General features: G+C 42.2%; 1 protein-coding gene across 2 annotated transcripts in view; it reads left to right on the top strand.

The window, feature by feature from the left end:
• The first annotated feature begins 1,017 nt into the window (after window positions 1-1,017).
• LOC118358620 (leptin receptor-like) overlaps window positions 1,018-22,742 on the top strand; it is an 80,742-nt gene continuing 59,017 nt past the window's right edge. Inside the window, exons 1-5 of one of the 2 annotated variants that reach the window (XM_052480090.1) lie at window positions 1,018-1,283; window positions 14,102-14,159; window positions 15,447-15,499; window positions 18,589-18,834; window positions 21,372-21,501. In XM_052480090.1, coding sequence (XP_052336050.1) covers window positions 14,149-14,159; window positions 15,447-15,499; window positions 18,589-18,834; window positions 21,372-21,501 — 440 coding nt within the window. In that variant the 5' untranslated portion in view covers window positions 1,018-1,283; window positions 14,102-14,148. Of the gene's footprint in view, window positions 1,284-14,065; window positions 14,160-15,446; window positions 15,500-18,588; window positions 18,835-21,371; window positions 21,502-22,742 lie in introns of both variants that reach the window. The other variant, XM_052480091.1, reaches the window with a different exon arrangement.

Below are 22,742 nucleotides of genomic sequence, written 5' to 3'. Positions count from 1 at the left end.
CTACTGGGTCTGGGATGGACAGATTTTAAATGGGTTGTTCAGGTTGCTCAGGACTGAAATTCTACTTCGGTGAAAGCAAGGAATGCGTACTCAAATATAATCAATCAGCTATCCACCTCCATAGTGCGAGGTTCATTTTTCAATTCCAGGAAGGGTTGTCTCTTGTTATTTTGCAGAGAACAGTACAACAGAGCCTGGAGGCTGGTGTCCTTGCTTCTTCTTCCCTGATCTTTGTTTTGGGTGACGCAAACATCAATGAAATCCTTCGGTTTATGCTTCATCCGACAATAATAGCTACAATAGCTATCCCCCAGGTTGTTTTTGGGAGAAGATTTGAAGGGAATTTCAAGGGAATATGATTAATATTATAGAATACTGTGATAAAGAACTATCACCTCAGGGTGGTAAACATTAGTCCATAAGCAGGCATCCCTTTCGAAAAATATGGTCAAATATGAATTATTATTCCTGTCTACTATATGCCAGTTAGACTAACACAACTACCATGAATTACACGTGTAGACTATAGCTTTCAGCTACCCATTAACTACACAAAACACGAAATGTTTACTGAGGCTACAAACTCTCCATGAATCAGCTATGAAATTGTCCTATGACATCACCTTGAGGATGAGATCACTCCACGGATGTAAGGTAAATATAGGCCTAAACACAATTAACCTCTTTCCATTTTAATAATGTGACATCCTACTCATAAGCAATTTCATGATAATTGTTCCCGTTTTTAATGATTATGTTATTGTAAATGCCTATGGGGAAAAATTATATTAATACGTTGTATTTGTATTAGGCAAATTTCTACTTAATTGTGATTTGTTAATAATGTTATGTGGTATTGAACATGTTTTTTATTATAATAGTGCTTTTAATGCGTATTGCAAGTGTTATTATTTGGTGCGGGATAGTTCCGGTGACGGTATTGGCTCACGCCACTCCCTTCTCCAAATAGAGTAGAGCGTTCGTTGTGGCGCCTTTCAGTAACCTTCATATCGGGTATAGGGGACAGCTCTGGTGAGACACACTGGACTTGAATGATAAGGAACTGTAGCTGCCTTCCAACAATGTTAAAACCGTTCTTTTTTATACAGTCTATAACAAAGTAACGTATTATCTCTCATGTGTATTTGTGATAGATCGAGGCAAACTATTGGCTACTTATAAAGACTCAAACTTCGGTATTTGTACCCTAGTGATTCGCGGACCGGATAACAAGCGGTTACTGTGCGGGACAGTGGCGATTCAGAGAGGAACCAAGATATCAAGTAAGGAAAACTATCAATTATTTTTCACTTTGACATTTTTTTTTGTGAGATATAGCCTAGACAACTATCCGCAACTCTCAAGATCACCACAACATGCCATGAATATTTGTGGTCCAGGTGTGAGAACGCAAGCGGATCCTCATCTTGATCTCTCTTGAAGTCTCTCAACTGGGAAGAAAGGCTACTGCAGATTTGTTTCTGCTTATCTATAAAGTGTTTAAACAAATGCCTTTGTTTGAGTCTTCTCATTTATCCAGGCTGTTTGTCTATAGCCTATATATGCATAGGCCTATATGTATTTCTGGTTAAAGATTGCAAGTTAAACAAACTCTTATAGCCATTTGCAATTTCAAGTTTGAATTTTTATTAGTCGTATGTACGGGATACACATGGTATACACGTCCACGAGTTGTTTACTTGCAGGTTCATTCTCGACAATAATAATAAATAATAAAACATAAACAAAGTAAATATCTCAGTAGAATGAACATTTTTAGCATAAGTATAATACAGGAATGCACCATTTTTAATCTTATCTTCAAATCAAATGTATTGGTCATATGAGATGGGTGATGCAATATGTAAACACAATTTAAAAGTGACTAAGATAACAGAATATTGTGGAGTTCAGTTTATGCGTATGAGATGAGTAATGCTAGATATGGAAACATGATTAAAGTGGCTAGTGATCTATTGCTAAAAGTGGCCAGAGATTCCTAATCTATGTCTATAGGCATCTCCTATAGCCTCTCATGTGCTAGTGGTGGCTGTTTAGCAGTCTGATGGCCTTGAGATAGAAGCTGTTTTTCATTCTCTCGGTCCCAGCTTTGATGCACCTGTACTGACCTCACCTTCTGGATGATAGCGGGGTGAACAGGCAGTGGCTCGGGTGGTTGGTGTCCTTGATGATCTTTTTGGCTTTCCTATGGCATTGGGTGCTGTAGGTGTCCAGGAGGGCAGGAATTTTGTCCCCGGTAATGCGTTGGGCAGACCGCACCACCCACTGGAAAGCTTTGCGGTTGTGGGTGGTGCAGTTTGCGGTACCAGGCGGTGATACAGCCCGACATGATGCTCTCAATTGTGCATCTGTAAACGTTTGTCAGGGTTTTAGGTGACAAGCCAAATTTCTTTTGCCTCCTGAGGTTGAAGAAGCTCTGTTGCGCCTTCTTCACCACACTGTCTATGTGGGTGGACCATTTCAGTTTGGAAGTGATATGTACGCCGAGGAACTTGAAGCTTTCCACCTTCTCCACTGCGGTCTCGTTGATATGGATGGGGGTGGGGGCTCCCTCTGCTGTTTCCTGTAGTCCACTATCATCTCCTTAGTTTTGTTGACGTTGAGTGAGAGGTTGTTTTCCTGGCACCACACTCCTAGAGCCCCCACCTCCTCCCTGTAGGCTATGTCATCGTTGTTGGTAATCAAGCCAACTACTGTTGTGTCACCCTCTCATATTTAGAGGAAGGGGGGATTGGGGAGCATGTGTTTAAATTGTGCAATATTTATCGATCATAACAAGAGACTGGCAGCAGCAGTTGTGGTGTGTGTGTGTGTGTGTGTGTGTGTGTGTGTGTGTGTGTGTGTGTGTGTGTGTGTGTGTGTGTGTGTGTGTGTGTGTGTGTGTGTGTGTGTGTGTGTGTGTGTGTGTGTGTGTGTGTGTGTGTGTGTGTGTGTGTGTGTGTGTGTGTGTCAGTGGCAGTGGCAGTCGTTGCCGATGACTCTCATTTATATTCCATTCACCCAGTTCAATGTAACATCGATAGGTTTAGGCTACTACATGATACTCATCATGAGGTTGCTACAACCTAGCCAATGAATGAAAGTTTACAACGTAGGTGCACATCTAACTGATTTAGGGTGTAATCATTAGTCCAAAAGTTGAAAAGGAGACTTTCCATTGGACAAAGTCATAGCAGCCACATAAAAAAACAGCATGATCACGCCCTCTCCTCTCACTTTTTCTCTTCGCTTGTGGACTTCAGTGCACGACAAATCAGCTGTCTGTGACCAGACTGTAAAACCTTTATAAGCCATATCATGACCGCTAACTGCTACACATAGCCTACATCGTTGTCACCATATTAACGTCATAGTCAACATAGCTACTTGAACTAATGTGTTAGTTAACATGCAACAATCATGCATTACAGTGTACGGTCAGAAATCAGTTTAGCAGTTGCACTGGCGGGCCCCGGTGGCAATAAATTAATAAAACCAAAAGCTTATCTTGACTTGGAAGAGTTCCAGTGTTGGATAGCCATAGCCAGCTAGCTAATATAGCATCCATCTCTGTTTTAGCCAGGTGTTTGAGTAGGCTAGCTAATATAGCATCCATCTCTGTTTTAGCCAGGTGTTTGAGTAGGCTAGCTAATATAGCATCCATCTCTGTTTTAGCCAGGTGTTTGAGTAGGCTAGCTAATATAGCATCCATCTCTGTTTTAGCCAGGTGTTTGAGTAGGCTAAACTAGAAAGCTGCATCTGCTAGCTAAGTCAAAGTGAAAGTAAAAACAAATACAACCAAATATATCTCTCTCTCTCTTGCTTTTCCTTAATTTTGGAAGAAAGTTAGTTTTTATAAAAAATGGTGTAATAGTGAAACGTTAAAAGTTAACCTTTTTAGATAGAACTATACTAAATATATTCACGTCACCAAATAATTTATTAAAACACACTGTTTTGCAATGAAGGTCAACAGTAGCCTCAGCAGCACTCTGTAGGGTGGCACCCGGAGGACAGCTAGTTTCCGACCTCCTTTGGATACATTGACTTCAATACAAAACCTAGGAGGCTTGTGGTTCTCACCACCTTCCATAGACATATACAGTAATTATGACAACTTCCGGAGGACATCCTCCAACCTATCAGAGCTCTTGCAGCATGAACTGACATGCTTATTGTCATCGGGGCCTGTGGTGTAACTGCTAAACTGCTTGCTAACTGTACACTGTACTGCATGCTGATTGGTTTACTAACGCGTTAGTTCTAGTAGCTATGTTGACTTGACGTTAGCTAATATGGTGACAAAGATGTAGGCTTGTGTAATGGTTATAATATGAAGGTTTGGCTTGTACATTTTTTCCCCGCCTGGTCACAGGCTGCTGCTGTGCACTGAAGTCCACAAGCGAAGGGAAAAGGTGAGAGGAGGAGAGAGCATAGATGCGAGGAGGCATTATCCAAGCTTACAGGGATCATGCTGTTTGTATGTGGCTGCTATGAATGTAAGGTTGTGCAGACATGGCGATACTCGTATTCATAATCGTATCTGTAAATTGACAGTTGATAGGCGGATCGGATGATCGGAAAAAATAGAAGGGCTTTAATGTGCTCCTAATGTGCATTTCTTTTGCAGATTAGGAGCACATTAAAGCGCTTGTGTTTTTTCCGCAAAACACATAGCAGTGTGTAGAAGGGTGGGTGTGTTTGTCTGTGTCTGTGTGCCAATCAGCGGGCTAACACGTTTGCTGTCACTCAGTTAGAATGCGCATTAGTTTCATATTTTTTTCGGTACCCTTGCACCACTTGTTAGATATTATGCACGATGATAGCTTGACAGCAACATCCTTGCCATGTGATTTATCATAGTAACAGGAAGCAGCATTGTAAATGATAAGACTGAAAACATGCAAGGAAAAGCGATCGGGTGAATTTATGATGCTTTAGTGGACAGAGAAATACAACTTCACTCTATCCAATCAGAGCAGCAGGATCAACGTACAGCCCGCCCTTCTCTTTACAGACAGGCAAACTAGCCAGTTTAGTTATTTAGACCGTACATGAATGACTCAAAGACAGTACGGTGTGGTTCAGAAACTCAGACTGACTGACTGACATGAGAAAGATGCTTGCTGGCACCCAAAAATAACTTTTCGCCCCCAGATCACGGATAATTACAAAAAATACTCGGATCTAATACTCCAGAAAATGTCCCATATCTGTGACGATACTCGTTTTGTCCGACTTTCCGGCACATCCTGATATTAAAGCGAACTGTTCCTGCGTGTGATCAGGGGTGTATTCATTCTGTCGATTCGGTTGAAATACCTTCCTTAAACGGAAGCAAACAGAACAAAACGGCGATAAACATAACTGAATTGGTCCAACAGAAAGTCTGGTTTGCAACTGTTGGACTAATGAATACAACCTAGATCAGCCACAGTAGATGCAGGCAGGATTGTGCGAGGCGGTATTGAATATGTCACTGTCTGTCACCTTGATTACTCACATTTCTCTCCACGCACCTACGTTGTAAAATGTTATTCATAGGTTAGGTTGTAGCAACCTCATGAGGGACGTAGAGAAAATTAGAGTATCATGTCGTAGCCTAAACCTATTGATATTACATTGAACTGTCTGAATAACCATACATTTTGCCTTATTACTTATTACAACCCATGTTGTGATAGTTGTGTTGTTTTGCTCTATAACCTGCTAGTTCATATACCTTGTGATATATAGGCTTTAGGCTGAGACAAGTAAGACACATTGGCAGAATAAATTCAACCTGTGTTTCATCACAAAACCGGAGAGCAACATCTGTCCGGTGAAGTCCACAAAGCATATTGCATGTAACAAACAGTCACATGACTTACAGCATGGTCAAGCAAGTTCACCTTTCCGACATTTTTTTCAGACTACTAATTAACTATTGATTTAGAACCATGGAGAGTTAGGCTGCCGCAAGTCGCAAAGAAAACGGGAGCTGCCTCCAATATTTCAGCACCATTTCAACTTTAACATTTCAACATCATCAACTCACCCTCTGCTTAGTCTAATACAGTGACAACTAAAAGATACCAAACATAATTGAGTCCAATCAACATAAGCTAAATATGATGAATATGTCCATGGTACTGATTTCTGTGTGTGTGTGTGTGTGTGTGTGTGTGTGTGTGTGTGTGTGTGTGTGTGTGTGTGTGTGTGTGTGTGTGTGTGTGCTTGCAAGTAGAAAAAACATGTTGACTCAACCTACTTGTAGAGAAGCCAATGCCATCCTCCTCTCTTTCATGTTGCCAAAACGGTCTATGACTGTCATATAGTACACGCTTTTATTTTTAGTTGTCCTAGGCTACCTGGCTAAAATGCTTGCTCGCTAGCCTAACTTCCTTTCATGGGCAACGATGAGCCAGGTAGTTAACATTCATCTACTACATCTAGCCACATATTGAACTTCCATCCTCTCAGGCAAGAATCGCTGTCAAAATTGGCAGTATAATCATCGGCCAGCACGGAGAATTAAGTAAAACCAAGTAAAGTTCAAATCCCATCTCCATCCATTGCTAATTTAGGAAAGAGGCCTTTGTAGCTAGACACTGCATCTCAGTGCTAGAGGTGTCACTACAGACCCTGGTTCAGTGGTCTAAGGCACTGCATCTCAGTGCTAGAGGTGTCACTACAGACCCTGGTTCAGTGGTCTAAGGCACTGCATCTCAGTGCTAGAGGTGTCACTACAGACCCTGGTTCAGTGGTCTAAGGCACTGCATCTCAGTGCTAGAGGTGTCACTACAGACCCTGGTTCAGTGGTCTAAGGCACTGCATCTCAGTGCTAGAGGTGTCACTACAGACCCTGGTTCGAAAATTATGAAACACAGAGAGACGAAAAAGAGACATTATTTAATGTTTTGGCATCCATGAATACACGCCACTGAGGTACAGGGAATCTGTGGTCAGTTCCTCCATGCGTAAAGAATGTCTTGGAAGTCCCTTGAGAGGAGGGAACTGCTTGAGTTGAGAAATCAACCAGGATTTCCTCCCGGTGATGCAAGCCCCAGAACACAGAGTTTGGAACTGGTTCAACGCCTTGACTAATTGGGAAGTGGCAAAATTCCAGAGAGTTTTACTTGTGAGAAACCAAGATTACACTGTGACTCACTGGCTTGGCGGAGTAGGTTATCAAGCTATACTCCCAGGGGCATGCAATTGAGAGGCTGAGATTTGTGTGACAAAAATCAGGCTTCACACCTTTATAGGTTAATCTACACTGACATTCTGGCTCTGGATGAAATTCAATCAGCAACCAAAATTAGATTTGAGAGATTTGATTTGGCCAGCGGTCTATGCGTAAATATGCATGAGGTGCCTATTCCAATGTGGGCCACAAATCTAGATTAACATTCATTACTTTTCTGGTAATTTGATTATTTGTGATAGGCCTACTGTCATATCTTGTTATTGTCACTTGCAGAGTACAACTTGTTTTGATATGTGATCTAATGAAAATGAGGCATGAGGCTTGTGTGCACCAGCACGGGTTGTCATTCAAAGGATTCACTTTTGTTTTTAATGTAGAGCCTGATCGTGCCCAGTGCTTCCTTTTCATCATTATGCTGATTGTCGTTTGATATAACACACGCACGCACGCATACACACACGCACACACACAGTTTGTTATATCTCACTGAATAACACCTAGGCCTGATTGTTATCGTTCAGTAACACAAGTCATTCCTATGGATGGTTTAGGATTAGGCCACTCAGCTCTCATCTGCAGGTGGTCACTTGGTAGAGCTGGGCAGCTGTCCATCGTACTGTATTGTAACCTGGGATGTTATTGTTTTGATCCAGAGAACCAATGAATGAATGGATGCAGTCATTAATCTGTGTTCATGTTTGGAGTCATTTTCATGAACTTGCATGCTAAGGGAAGGAGGCTATTGATGTTTGGTATGGGAATCAGGTTCCTAGACCAGGTGAAAACACCTTCTCAATTACTAAGTGGGTAGAGTAGGCCTAGCTCTGTGATCACCTTAGCTTCAGAAAAGACAAAGTAAACCACACACAACAATCCATTTACATTTACCATTTGGATGTGCTTGTTGAGGTAGTCTGATGACGGGCTCATCATATGCTGCGCCGTGACTGTAAAAAGCATTTCCCCTACATACAAATTCACACAGACGAAGGTCGGACAAAATGCGTAGCCTATCTCACGCTACATACTGAAAACATGCTGCTGAATGTTTTTACACCATTTGTTGCCACTAACATCTAATTAATTAGGCTGTATGTCGCATTGGTCCCGAAAACACTGCAAACAGTTTGCGAATGCTATGACACAGTGAGTCAGAAGTTTACTTACATACAGTAAGTTGACTGTGCTTTTAAACAGCTTGGAAAATTCCATAAAATTATGTCATGGCTTTAGAATTTTCTGATAGGCTAATTGACATCATTTGAGTCAATTGGAGGTGTACCTGTGGATGTATTTCAAGGCCTACCTTCAAACTAAATGCCTCTTCACATCATGGGAAAATCTAAATACATCAGCCAATACCTCATAAAAATAATTGAGACCTCCACAAGTCTGGTTCATATTTGGGAGCAATTTCCAAACACCTGAAGGTACCACAATCATCTGTACAAACAATAGTACGCAAGTATAAACACCATGGGACCATGCAGCCGTCATACCGCTCAGGAAGGAGACGCGTTCTGTCTCCTAGAGTTGAATGTACATTAGTGTGAAAAGTGCAAATAAATTCCAGAACAACATCAAAGGGCATTGTGAAGATGTGAGAAACAGGTACAAGAGTATCTATATCCACAGTAAAACGAGTCCTATATCGACATAAACTGAAAGGCCGCTCAGTAAGGAAGAAGCCTCTGAAGCCTCTGCTTCAAAACCGCCATAAAAAAGCCAGACTATGATTTGCAACTGCAGATGGGGACAAAATCGTACTTTTTGGAGAAATGTCCTCTGGTCTGATGAAACAAAAATAGAACTGCTTGGCCAAAATGACCATCGTTATGTTGGGAGGAAAAAGGGGGAGGCTTGCAACCCGAAGAACACCATCCCAACCATGAAGCAGAGGGGTGGCAGCATCATGTTGAGGGGGTGCTTTGCTGCAGCAGGGACTGGTGCACTTCACAAAATAGAATGCATCATGAGGAAAGAAAATTATGTGGATATATTGAAGCAACATCTCAAGACATCAATCAAGAAGTTAAAGCTTGGTTGCAAATGGGTCTTCCAAATGGACAATGACCCCATGCATGGCTTAAGGACAACAAAGTCAAGGTATTGGAATGGTCATCACAAAGCCCTGACCTCAATCCTACAGACAATTTGAGGCCTACAAACCTGACTCAGTTACACCATCTCTGTCAGGAGAAATGGACCAAAATTCACCCAACGTATTGTGGGAAGCTTGTGGAAGGCTACCCGAAAGGTTTGACCCAAGTTAAACAATTTAAAGGCAATGCTACCAAATACTAATTGAGTGTATGTAAACTTCTGACCCACTGGGAATGTGATGAAATAAATAAAAGCTGAAATAAATTATTCTCTTTACTATTATTCTGACATTTCATATTCTTAAAATAAAGTGGTGATCCAAACTGAGCTAAAACAGGGAATTTTTACAAGGATTAAATGTCAGGGATTGTGAAAAACTGAGTTTAAATGTATTTGGCTAAAGTGTATATAAACTTCCGACTTCAACTGTATGTTGACTTGACGTTAGCTAATATGGTGACATTGATGTAGGCTGTATGTAGCGGTTAGCGTTTAAGATATGACGTTTTGACTAATATGGTGACATTGATGTAGGCTGTATGTAGCGGTTAGCGTTTAAGATATGACGTTTTGACTAATATGGTGACATTGATGTAGGCTGTATGTAGCGGTTAGCGTTTAAGATATGACGTTTTGACTAATATGGTGACATTGATGTAGGCTGTATGTAGCGGTTAGCGTTTAAGATATGACGTTTTGACTAATATGGTGACATTGATGTAGGCTGTATGTCGCGGTTAGCGCTTAAGACGTTTTGACTTGGAAAGTTATTTTTACCGGACACAGACAGCTGATGTGTTGTGTTAAGTCCACAAGTGAAGGGAAACGGTGAGAGGAGGAGGGTGCGTAGATGCGCGAAGGTATTGTCCAACGATCAAAGGGATCATGCTGTTTGAACGTGGCTGCTACGAAAGTGAACTGTGTAAACGTGTGATCCGGGGTGTATTCATTCCACTGATTCTGTTGAAAAGCATTTCTTAAATGGAAGCAAACAGAACAAAATTGTCCAATAGAAACTCTTGTTTGCAACTGTTGGACTAATGATTACACCCTAGATCAGCTCGATGCAGGCAAGATTGTGCCAGGCGGTATTGAATGTTCCAATGTCTGGCTCCTTGAGCACTCAAATTTCTCTCCACCTCTGTACCCACAGTACGTTGTAAAATGTTATTCATAGGCTAGGTTGTAGCAATAACATCATGGGTATAGGGAACATTTTAGTATCATGTAGTAGCCTAAATCTGTCGATGTTACATCGAGCTGGGTGAATGGAATATGAATGACTGTCATCCAATATGCTGTATTAGAAACAAGGCCATGGTCATAAAAAAAGAATCATCCTCCCTCATCTTTAACGGCACCGACTTCCACTGTTCTTATAATGGTGTTTATTGAGATGTTTTCCTTTCTTAATACTTGCCTCCCGTGCCTGCCTTGCCTCCCGTGCCTACCTTTCAGACACGGTACCCCTCAACACAATCCAGGCGTTGATGGAAACACTAGAAACTAAATGGAAGGCGCCTCTCAGACTGTTGTTGAGGCACTCAGCAGGAAGCAAAGCAAATTGGACCCACTCCAATTTGCCTACCTATCCAACAGATCCACGGAAGATGCCATTTCCATCGCTTTTCACACGGCGGTAACACATCTGGACAAGAGGAACACCTATGTGAGAATGCTGTTCATTGACTTCGGTTCAGAATTCAACACTATTGTTCCCTCCAAGCATGACACCAAGCTCAGAGCCCTGGGACTTGACTCCACCCTCTGCAGCTGGATCCTGGAATTCCTGACGGGCAGACCATAAACTGTGAATATTGGACCATAAGCTGTGAGGATTGGCAACAACACCTCCTCCACACTGACTCTTACCAGGGCCCCGCCAGGGGTGTGTCCTCAGCCGTCTGCTGTACTCCCTTGTCGCCCACAACTCTTGTTGCTTTGCACAGCACCAACTCCATCATCAAGTTTGATGACGACACCACGGTTGTAGGGCTGATAACCAAAAACGATGAGTCAGTCTATAGGGAGGAGGTAAGTGAACTGGCATTGTGAAGCCAGGACAACTACCTCGCCCTCAATGTCAGCAAAACAAAGGAGTTGATTGTTGACTTCAGGAAGCAGAGGGTGGAACATGCCCTGATCCACATCAACAGGATTGCTGTAGAGAGTAGAGGTCAACCGATTATGATTTTTCAACGCCGATACCGATTATTTGAGGACCCAAAAAAAGCCGATACCGATTAATCGGCCAATTTTTATATATTTGTAATAATGACAATTACAACAATACTGAATGTACATGAACCCTTTTATTTAAACTTAATATAATACACAAATAACATCTATTTACCTAAAATAAATAATGAAACATGTTCAATTTGGTTTAAATAATTTAAAAACAGTGTTGGAAAGTAAAAGTGCAATATGTGCCATGTAAAAAAGCTAACGTTTAAGTTCCTTGCCCAGAACACGAGAACATATGAAAGCTGGTGGTTCAATATTCCCAGTTCTTCAGTATTCCCAGGTAAGAAGTTTTAGGTTGCAGTTATAGGAATTATGACACGTCAACTATTTCCCGCTATACCATTTGTATTTCATATACCTTTGACTATTGGATGTGCTCATAGGCACTTTAGTATTGTCAGCCTAATCTCGGGAGTTGATAGGCTTGAAGTCATAAACAGCGCTGTGCTTCAAGCGTTGCTAAGAGCTGCTCGGCAAATGCAGTAAAGTGCTGTTTGAATGAATGCTTACAAGCCTGCTGCTGCCTACCACCGCTCAGTCAGACTGCTCTATCAAATATCAAATCATATACTTAATTGTAATAAACACACAGAAGTACGAGCCTTTGGTCATTAATATGGTCAAATCCTTTCAGTGAAATACGGAACCATTCGGTATTGTGTTGAACAGGTGGCAACCCTAAGTCTAAATATTGCTGTTACATTTCACAACCTTCAGTGGTATGTCATAATTATGTAATATCTGGCAAATTAATTGCGGTCTTTGTTAGGAAGAAACACAGTTTGCAACGAGCCAGGCGGCCCAAACTGCTGCTTATACCCTGACTCTGCTTGCACTGAACGCAAGAGAAGTGACAAAATTTCCCTAGTTAATATTGCCTGCTAACATGCATTTATTTTAACTAAATATGCAGGTGTAAAAAATATACTTCTGTGTATTGATTTTAAGAAAGGCATTGATGTTTATGGTTGGGTACATTTGTGCAACGAATGAGCTTTTTTCCACAAATGCGCTTTTGTTAAATCAACACCGTTTGGTGAAGTTGAATTAGACTGTGATTCGATGATAAATTAACAGGCACCACATTGATTATATGCAACGCAGGACAAGCTAGTTAGCCTAGTAATATAACCATGTGTAGTTAACTGGTGATTATGCGAAGATTGATCGTTTTTTTAAACATTATAACGTATAACATGCCATTAGCCACAAGGTCCTTTTGACGTTGCATTCGCGTAACAGGTGGTCAGCCTGCCACACAGTTTCCTCGTGGATTGCAATGTAATCGGCCATAATCGGCATCCCAAAAGGCAGATTACCGATTGTTATGAACCCTTAAAATCGGCCCTAATTAATCACCCATGCAGATTAATCGGTCGACCTCTAGTAGAGAGTCAGAAATATTAAGTTCCTCGCCGTCCACATCACAGAGGACTTGACGTGGACAAAGTGGGTGCAACAGCGTCTCTACTTCCTAAGGCGTGCCACCCTGGGTCATCTCCAAATACTTTTGCTGCACCATCGAGAGTGTCCTGACCAGTTGCATCACGGCCTGATATGGGAATTTCTATGTTCACGACCTCAAGGCCCTCCATTGTGTGGTGTAGACAGCCCAGTACATCACTGGGACCGAGCTCCCACCCATCCAGGACGTCTACTCGAAATGGTGCCTGACCCGCAGCATCTTAAAGGAACCCACACACCCCAGCCACGAGCTGTTCACTCACTTACTGTCAGGCAGACTGTTTCGGAGCATGAGGTCTCATACCAACATGCTCAGAGACAGTTTATATCTATTGTACTAGCCATCAGACTGCTGAACACTTGAACTGGACTGACCACCTGCTCTGATTCTCATTACCTTAACGCACATGCACTCACTCACGCACATACCCACACACCCACACAGACGAACACATATCCACACACACAGACACATACATTCATGCTACACACACATCACAACTTCTGCTACCAGACTCTTGTTATGATTGCTAAATACTGCACAATTCAAACACTTCCTCCCCAATCATCCCTTCCCTTCCCCAAAACACAAGTAAATATTGGACAATTAATTGTGATTCCTGTATTATACTGATGCTAAAATGTTTATTCTATTCTACTGAGCCATTTACTTTATGCTCATATTCATATATTCATATATTCATATTCATATTATATTTACTTATTTCTTATTCTTTATTTCTTATTTCTTTATTATTTCTTATTGTTGTTGTTATTATCTGAGTCGCAGTGACATGTCATTTTTAAATCAACATTATTTACTAAAGTACAGACTAAAAATCCACTCAAAAACGATCCTTTGGTATGTTTTCATTGGTCCACTGTTGATACGGTCCCAAAACATTTTGCATGTCAGCAGTCAAGTTTTGATGCGTTTTGCGTCATATGATTTTTTTTGTGTGGATTTTTCCTTTAAGATCAATGCACAAACTGTAAGTCACTCTTGATCAGTCGGTCTGCTAAATTACTCAAATGTAAAATGTGTTGTGTCTTCCCAAATAGTCCCTTAGGTCCTCTCTACCTTTGCTCTCTCCTCAGTGAGAGTCATCACAACTGTAGTGGAGGCCATGCTCGCCAACTAACTCATGAAGACAATGTAAGTATGATTGTGGGCAACACCCAGGCCTTTACAGCAGAATACTGTGGAATACTGTGGTCGTGGTGTGGTCAATCAATCAATCAATCAATCAAATGTATTTATAAAGCTCTTTTTACATCAGCAGATGTCACAAAGTGCTTTATACAGAAACCCAGACTAAAACCCAAAAGAGCAAGCAATGCAGATGTAGAAGCAATGTGGCTAGGAAAAACTCCCTTGAAAGCCAGGAACCTAGGAAGAAACTTAGAGAGAGGAACGAGGCTCTGAGGGGTGTCCGGTCAAATGTTCATAGATGACCAGCAGGGTGAAATAATAATCACAGTAGTTGTAGAGGGTGCAACAGGTCAGCACGTCAGGAGTAAATGTCAGTTGGCTTTTCATAGCCGACTATTCAGTGGTAGAGTAGAGCGAGAGAGTTGGAGGGAGAGAGAGGAAGAGGGTCGAAACAGCAGGTCCGGGACAAGATTACGGTTCTATAGCCACAGGCAGGACAACAGGCAGCACGACCAGGTGGACTGGAGACAGGAACAGCCAGAAGTCGTCAGGCCAGGTAGTCCTGAGGCTCAGGTCCTCCGGGAAGGGAGAGAGAGCGAGAGAGAGATGGGAGAATTAGAGGAAGCATACCGAAGATCACACAGGACACCAGATAAGACAGGAGAATTACACCAGACAGGACAGACTGATCCCAGCCCCCTGGCACATAGACTATTACAGCATAGGTACTCGGGGAAACTGTGGCCCCGTCCAAAGATACTCCCGGACAGGGCCAACCAGGCAGTATATAACCCCACCCACTTTGCCAAAGGGATATCAACAGACCCTGAGACAAGGCCGAGTATAGCCCACAAAGATCTCTCCCACCGCACGAGGGGATGCAAAACCGGACAGGAAGGACACATCAGTGACTCAACGTTGTGACTAAAGGCCCTGATGAAGCTCAGTGACACTGCTGACTTTAGTACCTACTGTAAAACACTCTCCTGTTCTCCTGTGAAACTAGTTTTGGGTTGAGTTAGCATTGGGTTGACAGGACTCTCTCTGCTTTCCTCTCTTCATCTATCTCTCTGTCTCTCTCTTTTATCGCATGTTCTCTAACTTGTCTTTTTTTATTCATCCATTTCTCTTTTTATTCACCTGTACATCTTTCCTGATCCCCCTTCCCTCTCTAAATTCCTCCCCATACCATCTCTAATCACTTACAGAACATTTTAAACATTTTATCTCTCCCTCCCTCCCTCGCTCGCTCCCGTTCCCTCTTCCTCCTCTCTCTCTCTATCTCTGCAGGATCCTGTCTGCAATGCTAACATTCCTGGTGCATATCCTCATCATCTACCATGGTGAGTTGAGTTCCTTCCCTCATAACAATCTCGCTTGCGTCCATCCACATTACCACCCCTACAACCTCCCGTGGGCAGATTCCTTCGCGTAGACCGAGAGAATCTGCCAAGACTGAATGGGATGCCTTAGATCAGAGCAGCATTAGTTCCGGATATGGCGAAGGCAGTGCTTAATCTGCTTTGCCTTCGAGTGCTTTGTGCGTGTGCCCACACGGATCGTAAAGGGGGTTCTGCCTGTAATCGCACAATTTCACTCACTCTACCCTGGAATAATGAATAGCAAACATTTCAGAAGCAACGCCACATGCAGTTACATGTTACGTGTAGTTCCCTAGCGGCTTTTTCGCCAGAACTAGGCCTAGCCATGTCAGCAAATAGAGTACGGTGCACTTGTATTCGTATACACAGAAACACAGAGCCTCTACCTATACTTTCACATCCACTACGCCAGGGTTTCCTAAACTCAGTCCTCGGGATCCCTCGGGGTGCACGTTTAGTTGTTTTGCCCTGGCACTACACAGCTGATTCAAATAATCAACTAATCATCAAGCTTTGATCGTTTGAATCAGCTGTGTAGTGCTAGGGCAAAACAACAAAACGTGCACCCCGAGGGATCCCGAGGACTGAGTTTGGGAACGCTGCATTACACACTATCACTCCCCTTAGCTACTTACGATACAGTCCATTATTGCCAAAGATCAAAAGGGCCATTGAGTGATGCATTTCATTGGTGTGACACTGTGTGATCGAAGTAGAAGTGCACTGTTCTCTGCGGTTACCCATCCTTTTAATGTTGGATGTCATCTAATGTGTAAGGAAACAATTCTTCTAATGGGTGGAATGAATCATAGTCTTGGAGGAGCCTGCAGAGGTTTGGATTTGTTGGGCAGAGGGGGTCTCTGGTGAGGATGGAGGATGGTGAGGATAGTTGTTGTCATTCTCTTCCTTCGTCAGGGGCGGCAGGTAGCCTAGTGGTCAGAGCGTTGGACGAGTAATTGAAAGGTTGCAAGCTTGAATCCCCTAGCTAACGAGGTGAAAATCTGTCGTTCTTCCCCTGAACAAGGCAGTTAACCCACTGTTCCTAGGCTGTCATTGAAAATAAGAATTTGTTCTTGACTGACTTGCCTAGTTAAATAAATGTAAAAGATATATCAAAAATACTGTAATGTCTCCCGGAGGCATTGTATCTCTATGACGTGCCTTCATATTGTGTCAATCACATTGTTTCACCTGTTGAAATAGGAACGTGTTCAGTATTTACAGTTGAATTCGGGAAGTTTACATACACCTTAGCCAAATAAATGTAAACTCTGTTTTTCACAATTCCTGACATTTAATCATAGTAAAAATTCTCTGTCTTAGGTCAGTTAGGATCACCACTTCATTTTAGGAATGTGACATGTCAGAATAATAGTAGAGAGAAGGATTTATTTCAGCTTTTATTTCTTTCATCACATTCCCAGTGGGTCAGAAGTTTACATACACTCAATTAGTATTTGGTAGCATTGTCTTTAAATTGTTTAACTTGGGTCAAACGTTTCGGGTAGCCTTCCACAAGATTCCCACAATACGTTGGGTGAATTTTGGTCCATTTCTCCTGACAGAGCTGGTGGAACCAAGTCAGGTTTCTAGGCCTCCTTGCTTGCACACACTTTTTCAGTTCTGACCACAAACCTTCTATAGGATTGAGGTCAGGGCTTTGTGATGGCCACTCCAATACCTTGACTTTGTTGTCCTTAAGCCATTTTGCCACAACTTTGGAAGTATGCTTGGGGTCATTGTCCATTTGGAAGAAAGTGCACCAGTCCGTCCTGCAGCAAAGCACCCCCACAACATGATGCTGCCACCCCCTTGCTTCATGGTTGATATGGTGTTCTTCGGCTTGCAAGCCTCCCCCTTTTTCCTCCAAACATAACAATGGTCATTATGGCCAAACAGTTCTATTTTTGTTTCATCAGACCAGAGGACATTTCTCCAAAAAGTATGATCTTTGTCCCCATGTGCAGTTGCAAACCATAGTCTGGCTTTTTTATGGCAGATTTGGAGCAGTGGCTTCTCCTTGATGAGCGGCCTTTCCGGTTATGTCGATATAGGACTCGTTTTTTATTGCAGATATAGATACTTTTGTACCTGTTTCCTCCAGCATTTTCCCAGGGTCCTTTGCTGTTGTTCTGGGATTGATTTGCACTTTTCGCACCAAAGTACGTTCATCTCTTGGAGACAGAATGCGTCTCCTTCCTGAGCAGTATGATGGCTGCATGGTCCCATGGTGTTTATACTTGCGTACTATTGTTTGTACAGATGAACGTGGTACCTTCAGGCATTTGGGAATTGCTCCCAAGGATGAACCAGACTTGTGGAGGTCTACAATTTTTTTTCTGAGGTCTTGGCTGATTTCCTTTGATTTTCCCATGATATCAAGCAAAGAGGCACTGAGTTTGAAGGTAGACCTTGAAATATATCCACAGGTACACCTCCAGTTGACTCAAATGATGTCAATTAGCCTATCAGAAGCTTCTAAAGCCATGACATCCTTTTCTGGAATTTTCCAAGCTGTTTAAAGGCACATTCAACTTAGTGTATGTAAACTTCTGACCCACTGGAATTGTGATACAGTGAATTATAAGTGAAATAATCTGTCTGTAAACAATCGTTGGAAAAATGACTTGTGTCATGCACAAAGTAGACGTCCTAACCGACTTGCCACAACTATAGTATGTTTGCAAGAAATTTTTAGAGTGGCTGCAAAACAAGTTTTAATGACTCCAACCTAAGTGAACTTCAACTGTATCCTTAAACTATAGAATCCCTCTGGTAAAGATTACCAGAGTTTATTCTACCGATGTTCTCTGAACAATAGTATTGCCTTTTTATAATACTTTTACCAACTTCATGAACATGTCTTGAATGATTGATCTTTTTAATGTATCATTATTGTAACTGTTGGATATAAATATTGTGGGGATGGAATACCATGTGAAGAATCAAATCCATAACTCTGGTGTTACCAGCATCATCATGCCACAGCTTCTGCCCTGTGTCTGATGTCATTTCCTGTCAATCATGTTAACTTCCCATTTCTGCCTAAGGTGTTGTGTCTGTGGAGCCTATGCAAGAATCCCCCCATGGAGATGTTCTAGACCTCCCCTGGCAGACAGAGCTCTGCTGTGCCTCACCCCCAGCCCAGCTTCATCATGGGGGAGAGGGAGAGGACGAGGGGTCTGCGGGGTCCAGGAGGGCACCATCTGATCCGGGACACCCACACACACCCCAGTGCCTCTTTAGGAACTCCACAAGCACACTAATACCTCCCCAGGAGACAAATCCCAGTGGAGGTCAGAGTCATGCCCTGCTTTAACCTCTTGCTCCTACCTGACACGCAGGCGTCCCATCTAGACATCTGGAAATGCAAATGCGCTACGCTAAATGCTAATAGCACTCGTTAAAACTCAAACGTTCATTAAAATACACATGTAGGGTATTGAATTAAAGCTACACTCGTTGTGAATCCAGGCAACAAGTCAGATTTTTAAAATGCTTTTCGGCGAAAGCATGAGAAGCTATTATCTGATAGCATGTAACACGCCAAAAGACCCGCAGGGGACGTAAACAAAATAATTAGCATAGTCGGCGCTACACAAACCGCACAAATAAAATATAAAACATTCATTACCTTTGACCATCTTCTTTGTTGGCACTCCTATATGTCCCATAAACATCACTATTGGGTCTTTTTTTCCGATTAAATCTGTCCATATATAGCCTAGATATCGATATATGAAGAGTGTGTGATCAACGGAAAAAAATAGCGTTTTAGAACGTAACGTCATTTTTTAAAATTAAAAAAGTTGACGATAAACTTTCACAAAACACTTCGAAATACTTTTGTAATGCAACTTTAGGTATTAGTAAACGTTAATAAGCGATCAAATTGATCACTAGGCGATGTATATTCAATAGCTGTACGTCTGGAAATAATGTCCGGGTAAATCTCAACCAAAATATCCGGTCCGAGACCTGAAGAAATGGGCTGTCTCTTCTTCGTTTGACCAAGAAACAAAGCCTAGGCAAATGACAAGACTGTTGACATCGTGTGGAAGCTGTAGGTATTGCAACCTCGGCCCCATTTAATCTGGTTCACCTTTATCAATCGGTTGCAGTGGCGCATGGATATTTTTTTCCATTTTCAGTGATCAGATTTTCCTGCACTTTTCGATGAAACGCACGTTCTGTTATAGTCACAGCCGTGATTTAACCAGTTTTATAAACGTCTGAGTGTTTTCTATCCACACATACTAATCATACGCATATACTATATTCCTGGCATGAGTAGCAGGGCGCTGAAATGTTGCGCGATTTTTAACAGAATGCTCGAAAAAGTAGAGGGTCGACTTAAGAGGTTAATGACATTACAGTTACCTGGGTGATAGTTCTCTCTGCTAGTCTTGGGCCCGTATTCACAAAGGATCTTAGAGTAGCAGTGCTGAGCCAGGATCAGTTAATGAATAGGAGTGGGGACCTGCTCCTTAATCAGCACTCCTCCTCAGAGATGCTTTGTATATACTACCGTTCAAAAGTTTGGGGTCACTTAGAAATGTCCTTGTTTTTGAAAGAAAAGCACATTTTTTTGTCCATTAAAATAACATCAAATTGATCAGAAATACTAAGTGACCCCAAACCTTTGAACGGTAGTTTATACACAATACCTGCGTCAGACAGAGTTATTTTGATAAGAGGGGGTGAATGAATGAATAACATCTTCCCATTCACTGTGTGTTTATTAATTCATCAAAGTGGATCCTGAGATAACGTTGGCCAGATTCAAGGACTATTTTTCAGAATATATCCATGGCGGTTTTGCTATGACTGTCCTAATTAGGTGTGGGTTTATTATTTATTTAACTAGGTGTGTGTGTGTGTGTGTGTGTGTGTGTGTGTGTGTGTGTGTGTGTGTGTGTGTGCGCGCTTGGGGTTGCTGAGTTCATACACTATATTTACAAAAGTATGTGGACACACCCCTTCAAATGAGTTTATTTGGCTGTTTCAGTAACTCCAATAACTGTTCGTAGGGAGCTTCTTGAAATGGGTTTCCATGGCCGAGCAGCAGCACACAAGCTTAAGATCACCATGCGCAGTGCCAAGCGTCTGCTGGAGTGGCGTAAAGCTTGCCCTGCCTTTGGACTCGGGTGCAGTGGAAACGCGTTTTCTGGAGTGACGAATCACGCTTCAACATCTGACAGTTCGACTGATGAATCTGGGTAACGTGGATGCCAGGCGAACGCTACCTGCCCGAATGCTAAGTGTCAATTGTTAAGTTTGGTGGAGGAGGAACAATGGTCTGGCGCTGTTTTTCATGGTTCGGCCCGTTAGCTACAGAATACAGTGACATTCTAGACAATTCTGTGCTTCCAACTTTGTGGCAACAGTTTGGGGAAGGCCATTTCCTGTTTCAGCATGACAATGCTTCTGTACACAAAGCGAGGTCCATACAGAAATGGTTTGTTGAGATCTGTGTGGAAGGACTTGACTGGCCTGCACAGAGCCCTGACCCCAACCCCATCGAACACCTTTGGGATAAATTGGAACGGCAACTGCGAGCCAGGCCTAATCGCCTAACGTCAGTGCTCGACCTCACAAGTCACCGCAGCAATGTTCCAACATCTTGTGGAAAGCCATCCCAGAATAGTGTAGGTTGTTATAGCAGATAAGGGGGGACCAACTCCATATTAATGTCCATGATTTTGGAATGAGACGTTTGACGAGCACGTGTGCACATACTTTTGGTCATGGAGAGAATATTGGGTTTTACAGCGACCAGACAGACAGTCGTGATGCAAACATGCTAATTAAATCTAATTAAATCTCTCTCCAGCCACCTGTTGGGACATCATGTGTCGTGTCGATGAGACTTGGGAAAATGTCATATGTGATCTAAAGCACCGCGCCACTTCTTCAGACACCTCCACTCCTGGGTTGGTGACAATTTGCTTGCAGCGCTTGGTGTGAGTATCAAGTTCAATTTAAAGTCCAGTGTTACTAGATTTCTATTAAATATGACCTATAATTCATTAATGACAGGATGAGTGAAATAGGATGACATCATCCTCTATGAGGAAAGAGCAAGCATTTTTGAAACGGTCCATTTGAGATACAAGATGGAGGTAGGGTTTTTTAACTGTTTTTTTTTAATTCAATGTATGCGCTGGCCACAAATACAAGTATAAGATGAGTCAACAATATTGCTTGGGTATGAGTTAACAGAATATTAACATTTAAATGTGATATTTTCACTGATCAGTTACTATAACTTGCTGCTCCTCTCTAGAGTCTCTCTCCTCTTCCATTACTTTTTCTTATCCCTGTCTAGTGTTGGCCTTGGTCCAAAAACCTACCTGAGGCCATAAGAGCACAGGTGGATGTTTGAGCTGTGCGTGTGTGTGCGCATGTGCGTGTGCGTGCGTGTGTGCGCGCGTGCGTGCTATGAGCCTATTCATCTCCCACAGCAGGGTTAAGCATGTGTGTGTAGGTGAATCTACTGCGGTGCAGGTAGCAGATCAATTATCGGCTGGTTGATAACACACCAGCACCAGGAAAACTGGGATTGCTGGCGCCGTGCTAAATAGACAACAAGAACACACTACTGTTGTCACTCAATAAGCCGATGATACAGTCATTCAAACAGGATCATTTTGTTCCATACTCAAACGGTATGTGAACGTGTGAATTGTGTTTTGATGTTTTAACGTTTGAATAGTTCAATGTCAACTTGTCAATCAATCAGATGTATCAGCAGTTGTTACAATGACTGTGCTGACACAGGTAGCCCAATTGTGATATTTTGCCAATAATTGGTCTTTTGGCTAATCAGATCAAATATTTTGCTTATAATTGGGCAAAAGATCAGAATCGGGTTGCCTGTGTAAATGCAACCAAAGTGCTTTTACATACTCGTTGCTTTCATGTGGATTGCACCTAGCCTGGTCTCAGATGTTTGTGCAGTCATTTCAAACATGGCATGACAAGGAATTTCACATGATAGCACAAACAGATCTGGGACCAGGCTAGGTTGCACCCTGACCTGTGATTTGTCTATGATTTCCACACTACACTAGCCTATTATCTTTACTGTATGAATGTATATTTCTTTAGGCTGACATTTGTGATGAGAACATGTTTGCGTCCCAAATGGCACCCTATTCCCTATGTAGTGCACTACTACAGCTGAAGTCGGAAGTTTACATAC

This window comes from Oncorhynchus keta, chromosome 26 (genome assembly GCF_023373465.1).
Source record: "Oncorhynchus keta strain PuntledgeMale-10-30-2019 chromosome 26, Oket_V2, whole genome shotgun sequence".
NCBI classification, from domain to species: domain Eukaryota; kingdom Metazoa; phylum Chordata; class Actinopteri; order Salmoniformes; family Salmonidae; genus Oncorhynchus; species Oncorhynchus keta.
Note: the sequence above shows the minus strand (reverse complement) of the source record. Positions and strands in the feature narration are given on the sequence as shown.